Source organism: Alligator sinensis, unplaced genomic scaffold (assembly GCF_000455745.1).
Source record: "Alligator sinensis unplaced genomic scaffold, ASM45574v1 scaffold118_1, whole genome shotgun sequence".
NCBI classification, from domain to species: Eukaryota; Metazoa; Chordata; order Crocodylia; family Alligatoridae; genus Alligator; species Alligator sinensis.
Genome location: NW_005841850.1, coordinates 3,103,723 through 3,112,667, shown reverse-complemented (window position 1 = coordinate 3,112,667; position 8,945 = coordinate 3,103,723). Strand labels below are relative to the sequence as shown.

The 8,945-nt window shown below is 52.0% G+C and overlaps 1 protein-coding gene across 1 annotated transcript in view; it reads right to left on the bottom strand.

Annotated features, from left to right (window-relative positions):
* The window catches only part of CUEDC1 (CUE domain containing 1), a 93,219-nt gene that overhangs the window by 14,465 nt on the left and 69,809 nt on the right, over nucleotides 1-8,945 (bottom strand). Inside the window, 2 exon segments of the mRNA XM_025210379.1 lie at nucleotides 1,373-1,499; nucleotides 4,761-4,888. Of these exon segments, the coding sequence (XP_025066164.1) occupies nucleotides 1,373-1,499; nucleotides 4,761-4,888 (255 nt within the window).

Genomic DNA, 8,945 nt, shown 5'->3' with positions numbered 1-8,945 from the left:
AAGAAAGCATGTGTTTAAGACCCAGTGGCTGCAATAAAACATAAGCATAAGCCCTCTCCTAAGCTAAATTCTGGCTCATGGGACAGAGGTTGGAACAATTAAAGGTCTCTATGCATCAACAGCAGGTTGGGTAGCAGTGGTCCAAGCTCTGCCCACCTTCCTTCCTCATGAACAGGTCTCTGCTCTGACCATGCTCGAAGATTATTTCTACTGGGAAAGCCTTTTCCACAACGCAACTGCTCCTGCATGTGCTCGGCAGCAGAGGCGCTGACACACGGTGCGTCCCCTTGTGCTTTGTCCCTCCTAACCCTGAGAGATGACTAAATCCCAATCAATTAAGATGGCAGGACCTCACGGGTGTCACTGCTAGGCCCACAGGATCCTTATGGCTAGGGAGGAAGAAAAAGTCCGGTGTGGCCCTCCGATGCCAGGCTAAATCTCAGGAGCTGGTTATTGGGGGGGAAAAGAGTCTTTTCTCTTGGGAAGGGAAAACATTTGAGCTGGAAATAAGTGAGGCAGAACAATATGGAAGCCTGCAAGGGTGAGATGGGGAGGGGAAGCAGTATCCACATGGTAGCAATCTCCCACCAGTGGTATCTATCTGATTTGCAGCTACCCTCGGAGGGCTGTAAAAAGCAAAAGCATACAATTACTGAGGAAGGAAAAGGGCACCAGGACCTCTCCCCCTGCTCAGCCCAGTGAATTGGCAGCTTCCTATTCCCAGAAAGGTAATAGAGCCCGAGACGCTGAAGCCCCAGTGCAATAACTCAGGAGAACATGGCAGGTGTGTTTTCTGAGCCAAGAGGGAAGGGGAGAGCTGGCTACTGAGCTCCTCCTGCTGCGTTGGCTGGCTCCGCTCTTCCAGCCTGCAGGAGAAAGGACTTGGGGGACAGGTGTTTGCTAGCTTCCTGCAGGAGCCGGGTGAGGTGGGTGAAAAGGATGCTGTGGGAAGGCCACGTGGAGCATTGCATGCAGGTCCAGGAGCAGTCAGCCAAGTGCCTGGTCTGGTTTCCCCAAGGAAAGGGCTCCTTGCATCTGCTTGGGGACACTGCAAGGGCCCTGGCTGTAGAGCTTTGTGACCCGCTCAGGAAGGAGGGAGGGTGAAGTTTGAAGGAAGTTCACAAACCCTAAATCTTATGTCCCTGTTGGAACACAGCTGCCTCAGGCGGAGAGGGCAGCCAGCCAGCACGCAGCACATGATACAATAGAAAGGGAGAGGGAAATTAGGCTACAGTCCCTGTCCCCAACTGCCCCTCACCTCTTCACAGCAAGGCGCTTTACTCAGTCTATCTACTTCAGGACAGAAGTAGCCCTGCCATGATTTGAAGCTGGGGTCCCAGGGCATTTGAGATGCTGAAAGCACTCTCCTCACCTGCACGCTGCTGATCTGCTGGGGGAGGATGCGAAGGAAGTCGTCGGGGAGGTTGCCTAGGAGTGGTGGATTCCAGTTCCTGTACCGCCGCTGCGCGGGAGGGCCAGCGGAAGTCTGGATATCAATTCTGCAGGCCGGGGGGAAAAAAAGGACACGACAAGATAAGGCAGCAATCATTGCAATGCGTCGGCACGCTCTGCAGATGCTGACAGACCCGGTTCTCAACGCCCTTTGGTTCGAATCAGACGGGAGGCCCCATCCAGCCCCCAAAAAGCATGCAAAAGGCTTACAATTGTGAGACGTTCTAAAAATGTCTGGTTATTTCAGGGGTCGGCACTGACTCAGGTGCTCCGTGTTCCTCCCTGCCTTTAGGAGGCTATTCTGCCACCACCTCCCCAACCTCACTACTGGCATTAAGGCTCCCTGAATTTCTGGGAGTGTGAAAACCTCTTTTTTTTCTATTCTGTTTCTCCTGAGATCTTCTTCTTCCTCTTCCACCACCTCCAAAAGCCCCATTTCTTCAACGGGCTTGTTTCTTGCACCAAGGACTCCCCCAGTTAGCAACTGTTTACATGCCAGCCTACCAGCTGCTTTGTAGGAGAGGCAAGATGCACTCATCAAAGCACTAAATCCCTGCCCTGGAGAGCTCACAGCCTAAGGGTGCCAGGCAGCAGGTAGGATGCAGAAAGACATCTGGATGCTCTTGTTATCAGGTTCCTAGGCATTTTTGGAAGGAACAAGGGCAGCACAGACCTGATTTGCATCCATCGGGGAGGAGGCTGGCGGGGAGCAAATGGGGCTGCTTGAAAGAAGACATAAAGCTGGCAGTGGGGCTGAGGAGGGAGGTGAGAGGAAACCTCTGCTCCGGCAGATTTCACATCCACGTGAAGAGGACTTATCGCCACCTCTGATCGCATGTGTGTGTGCGCCCGCGCGCGGATTTTATTTTCAGAGCTGTCAGCGAAGCGTAAAAGTCGGCGAAGGCGGCAGGAGGCGATGATGACTGTGTGTGAATGTCAACGTCTTCATTATCACTTACACACGGGGAAGAAAACAAATAAAAGCCTCTACCCTGGTGACGGCTGCTTTCGAATGTCCCTTTGCGGCACGCTGGCTGTCCCCACTTCGCCGAGTGCCCAGGGGTGCCCGACACAGCACAGAGGAGGACTCAGCCACACAAGGACCAAAGGGTGCTTGTTGAAAGGCTCCACCCGGTCACGAGGCTGGACCAATGAATCACATCTATTAACCTCCCCCCACGCTTCCTAGAGCGAACCGCTTCTTTGAAGCCGGCCTGCTACGGCTGCTCTTACGGAGTCAGCTCAGATGAGGTCAGCCCAGGGTAACTGCAGATGCCTGCATATCAGCCCAGCTCCACAGCCCATGTCTCTGTAGACCATGCCTCTAAAATGAAAGCTGAGCTAAATCCGCTCCACTTTGTACATCGTAAGAGCAGCCTTTGGGCCCCTGCTGTCCTCAAGTCAGTAGCTGGACAGCATCTCAGCCCAAACCCCAGTGCACACGGTTACAGAAGAGAAAGGCAGAACAAGATCCTACAGCCGGCAGACGAAACCAGAGAACAAGCATGCATTTTTCCAGTAGGTAACCATTTGGAGACATGCTACCACAGGAAGTAGCGGGCTCTCCATCTCTTGATGTCTTTAAAATCCAGACCGGATGCCTCTCTGGAAGCGATACTTTCATTCACTAAATTCCAGGGCTCAATACAGAGGCAATCCTCAGCAATCCCTCACGGTTGAGGACGGTTGTCTTCCATCATTGCTTTATCTGTGGGTCCGAAGATGACTGATGAGGCCAATTGGGTATCAACAGACTGTTGCACCTGGGACACGTGTTTCCATGCGGGGTGGGTGACAGAGATAATATAGGGAATTTTGGTGCACAGGAGATGAGCTCATGGCCCCTTTTGCCTTTCTAGGCAGATGTATCGAATCCAGATGGGACTGCACAAGGATTGCATGTTCCACGGCCTCAACAGCTCAGCAGCAAGAGGGACACAACATGGGTCCTCTGCCTCAACTACTCCGGGTGTCCCCCAGCCGAGCCAAAGGAGAAGCCACGTGAGCTTTTGGCCGTGGTGACCCATTCCACCAACTCTCTAGCGGACAAGTATTGCAGCTGAATCACACCTCCCAGACAGCTCGTAAGAAGCACATCTGTTCCATGGTTCAATTTTCTAAGTTGCCCCCAAAAATGTAGTAGGCCCTCTACATTCAAGAGCATGCGGGCTAATCGAGTAACCACCATCTCCGTCATTCTAGTGTTTATGGCTACAAACAACAAAAGGCTGAAATCAGAGTTTTACCAGATGGATAGCCATCGGCTCACTTAGAGAGGCCACCTGGTGTTTTTTCAGATGAAGTCAAAGCTCCTCCATCTCCGCTGGCTAATTTTTGACATTCCACTCAGTCCAGGAATTACTTTCTCGGCCTTTCAGCTGTTCGGTTTCTGAAGCCCCTGTAGACACTTTCATCCAGCTGTGAACTTCATTCATCTCCTCTGGCTCCTTCTCACCCAGTCCCAATTAGCTCCCACCAGATGATCCTGCGAGAAGCCAGCCCCTGTACAGTCAAACACCATTTGTGCAGCCTTGCAAAGGGCCTGGCCCATTTGCCTTTCAATAACACTCAGTTTCTGGTCAAAGCCCCATGGCAAGACAGCAGAGAGCATGGAAGGCAGCTCCCCTCTGCTCACACCAGGGTTTCATCTGCACTGTGGGATCACACTACAGGTGTGCTATGGCCTCTTCTGAGAAAAGACTTCATCAGGACTGAAGACAAGGGTGAAATGCGTATTGGAGTAGTGTGCTGCTCATCCAAGCTCCTATTTCATGTCTGGTGAACTCATACCCAGGCCACTCCTGCTTCATGTGCCCAGATTTGAACGCAAGCTCCAATTTTGGCTCACTTGCACATCCCCGCTGAGAGGTGAAGTTAGGGAAGCTGGAAGGACTCCCAGGACCAGTGCTTTGTACATCTCTCGGACAACCGTGTGCACAGCAAGCCCCAAGGAAAATCGGCCTGGCACTCAACTGGCTTCGCTCCACTTCCTTGGACTGGGATCCCTGACCCCATGGTTCAATCCAACAGCATTTCATCCTCAGCCACATGCCAGCAAGCCCTTCTCAAGTGTCCTGATGCCTCTGCACCCATCTACGCTGCCTGGATCTCCCAGGCACGCTCGTATGTTCCAGCAGAAAGGAAGTGTGCACAGAGAGATGGAAAACCCTTGCTCCTCCCAGCACAGCAGGCTGCACCCCAATGCCAGAGGCTGTTCTGCACGGTAGCACAGGCATTCCCCTCCTGACACTTCATTTCCTACGAGGCAATGAGATGATGGCAAGTGGGCTCAGCCCAGTGGTGCTTACCTGGGAGGAGGGGTGGGAGGAGCTTGGGGATACTGCCGGTCAAACACGTGCATGTCGTAGGCAGGGGGCGAGTACACGGGAGGGGGCTCTTCATCTGAACTGTCTGGTTCCAGAGTCCGCTCCAAAATCTGTGCAAAGGGAGAAAGAAGAAATGAAAGACTGGCGGCGAGTTGGCAGAAGACACCCTGGAAAAGGCAAGACAAGTCCAGCCGCACACGGTGCCTCCCTGCTTGTGCATCGGGACATAAGGCAGGGTAACTCATGTGAAGGCATGGGGGGGCAAACCACTGCGAAACCAGAATTGGACCCATCACACTTTTTTTTTTTTTTTAAAGCCAGCTAATATGGGGGCTGCCGGCCCTGGTGCTGGGGCTCTAGGAGATCTTGTCATAAATTGCTGGTTAGGAAACCTGTAGTTTTCAGAGACAAAGTCAGACCACCTGGGGGGAAAATTGCTAGCTGAACACAGCTACCTCATCTGTGCTCCCTGGGGAGAAAAGGGCAGACACAAAGCCTCTGCTAGAACAAATATGGGTGTGCAACTAGTGTAACTGGAGCTCCCTTCCCTGCTATTGCTCCTACTGACTTCTATGGAACGGGGTGCTCCTCGCCTGCTGGCATCAGGCTCAGGTATGGTCTCAGGCGAGCTGCCCTCCTCCAGGTACTGCCTCAGTTTCCCTCTCCTTACGGCCTTTCATCAACGGCTGAGGGAGGCCTGCACGTCACACCCCACTTGGTGTGGAGGCAGACATGCTCCCTCCAAACACAAGCACTCCCTTTACCTTGGCCCAGCTTTTGGGACAGTCTTGAGCTGTGCAGACTGCTATGGGGTGCCGAACCAATTCTCAAACGGAGAACGTGGTTGGGCCACCTACCCACAGGAGAGGGCCTGGATGAAGCGTTGGGAACGGTCAAGACTGGGTGAGGACCCACTTCTCAGTCTCCTCCAAAAGGCGACACTACAGGTGACGGTCTTCAAATTCGATCTTGACTAACTGCATCTCTGACCAGACATTAAGTAATTATGAGATGCCCCAGGCAGCTAAGGTACTTCAGGTCGCTTTACTACCACGTCCTCCACGTGCAGACTTCAGGAAGGGCATGTGGGGGTCAGTGGGGGCTTCAAATCAGGCCTCAAGCGCCGTTTAAAACAAACCCCTCAGGCTTCATACTTTCACCAACCACACACTCGAGGTGTTTGCCTGCCTGCACTCATCCAGGCGTCACCTCTCCCTGAACTTCCTGCATTTTTGACTGGCTGGCCTCCCATGCGACTGATCCCAGAGCACCACATACCTGGCCGACCTCACACGCACTTGAGAACAGCTTGTGGAGAGTAACTCGGCGCTGCCAACTCCGCACGGAGAACAAACACTTTGCAGAGCATTTCCGCAGAAGTTGCTGAGGTCACACGCTGCACACAAGTGCTGCCAGAGCCGTGCACTTGTGGTCAAGAGACCTATTCACCTGAGCTACCGGCTGCTAAAGTTCGGGAGTTTCCTAATAAGCACCGTAGCTGGGCGACTGCCAATACCTCGTTCCCCTGGGGAAATATTGGTTTTAAACAATGAGCTGAGCAAACATGCACAAATGGTTCGAGAGGTGGGGGGGGGAAGGCACATGGATCCTCCACCTCTGATGCTCATGGCCAATGCTTCCCTTTCAGGAGACACTCAGCACACAAGGGCCAGCTGCTCACAGCTGGACTACATTGACTAAGCATAGGAACAGGAGGAGCAGAACTTCCTTTTCATGACCAACATATTTCAACCACAGCCTTAGTCAGAGTCACAGGCACCATCACACAGATGTGTAGCACTGGGACACATAGGAGGGGGAGGTCAGGAAAGCAAGTAATCATAAGAACATAAGAGATGCCAGACTGAGTCAGACCACAGGACCATCTAGCCCAGTATCAACCTCTTCCTAGCCCTGGCCAAGCTATCCATCTTCCAGACCAGGAAAAAAAGCTCTCGTGGGGGTGGGAAGCTGGGTGACTGTGGTGCTGCCTTCCTTTCATTCATCTCTGCACGTCTCCAGGATTTCATGGGTGGTGTCCACAGGTTCTCGGATACATCCAAGAGGCAGGGGCACTAACTGTTATTCTCCGCTCGGTGTCTCCCCCTCAAACCCAAATTATTAAAGCGCCGATCCGCACTCCCGTTCCTGCTTTTTCAGCCTTTGTTCCAGGCTTTCAGTTGTTAGACGTTTGATGGCCCCTCTCTAACCACCAAGGGGGGCTTGCAGAGCCTGTCCAGACCGACCTGTCCCTTGATCTGCACCCTCTACAGCTCCCAGCACTCAGCAGCCTAGGACAGTGGTGCTCTACCTTCTAGCCCCGGGGACCACGTAAATGTTGGGGGACCGGTCCACAGGCCAGATCCCACAGGCAGGGTCGAGCTGTGGGTATGGCCGGCCCAACTCCACATGCCAGCCCAACCCCAACACGTGGAGTCTCTGTTCCCAGGATTTTGGCCCCAGATGCTCAAAACACGGCACCCTCCGTCTACATGATCCCGTTAGAAGAGGTCAGGGCCCTGCACCTGTGAGATCCCACTGCCTTGACACGAGAAGCTGTGACTCTCTCCCTAGAAACTCTCATCTTGCCAGGATGTTTTAAATCCATAAATAGTTTAAGAGCCTCTTGTAATCTGAAGCGGTTTTCCAGCCACCTACTTTGCTAAGCGTGATGTGCAGCCGGCTCTTGTCGGCTTTATTCCCATACTCATTTTGAAGGCTCCCGGTCCCTCTCATCAGGTCTTTTCTTTCCCATTTTGTGTGCTTATGAAACAAAAGGCCGATCGACATCAATTGACTTGTTTCCCCGTCAAGAGAGAGCAACCTAAAAATAGCTCCTTTGTGAGTAGCAAGGGAAATGTTCAACCTCGTGCCTTTGCATTTTGCAATTCTGAAAGAATTAAAAAAAAATTATTTGCTTGCAAAACAGGTTTGTAATCTAGTGAGCGAACGCTGCACGCAAGGTTTCCCCTCTGGTATTTTGGTTCTAATCCACGGAGATCCAGCAGCTTCCCACCCTGCCTCGCCATATGGTGATCTGCAATTATACCATTAAGCCACGAGATGGCTCCGTATTCTGCGTAGTTCCTGACAGAGCAGGTTCCCTGGTAAACAAAGTAGACAAAGCTGGAACCAGAGCTACGTGGAAGCCTGCTTGTGCCTTTATTTATTAGCTGTTTTCTTCAATAAACCTCTTCGGCAAATTCTTTCACGATTCCCCATGTCCCATATATCTTCTCCCCTGTTGCAAACCAGAGATCCAAGCAACCTGGTTAAATGACACGCAGCAACCTGGTTAAATTACACTCCTTCCAGCCTCTTTCTTGGTCCATTCTGTTGCCATTTTCCACTAGGAGGTTAAAGAAAATGCTTGCTAGGAGACAGAATTGTATTTCGCCCTGTTTTTATTTGCAAAGAAGGATGCTGCAGTTTTTCTCAACAAAAGACAAGGGGTGGTTTGCTATGCCCTAGCACTGGGATCTCAAAAAGGCAACTCTTGAGGTGCAAATGCAAAGGGCCATTATTTTGCTTGCCACCAGAGACTGAAAGAGGGAACTGCATGGCTGAAAATGAGAAGCTCCTTGGTTCACGGTTGAGAGAGAGACGGTTGCTGGTGATTTGCCTTCTCCGTGGATCAGACAGAGAAAGGTACATTGGACCAGATCCTAATCAACCTCCTAGGCCAGGAGTTGGCAATGGTTTTCAGTGGGGAAGCCAGCATGACCCAGCTCAAGTCCCAGGGAAGCACACAATAAGACCGGGATGCCACATGTCCCTGCCATCCAGTTGTGACAGCATGGCAAAAGCCTCTCTTTTGCGAAAGCCTGGAGTGTCACCAAAGTAGGCATGTGAGGGTTTTTCAGGGATTGCAGGAGGGTGGAAGAGGATTATATGTAGGTACCTCAGTCCCCTTAGGTGCTAAGGTGGACTAGGATATGGCTCATAATACATCATGACTCATAGGCACAGCATACAAGTTGCATTAACATACCTGGGGGCTGGACATGTGCAATAAGAGCAAGCTACAGCCCTCCCATAACCTTTAGATTCAGCCTCATTTCACCCTCCACATCTCTTTCTGGGTCAGCGGGTATGAGCTGTGCCGTTCACTACATTATTTCCACAGGAAATGTCAGCAAGAAGCTATTTGACCCATTCTCCATTTCG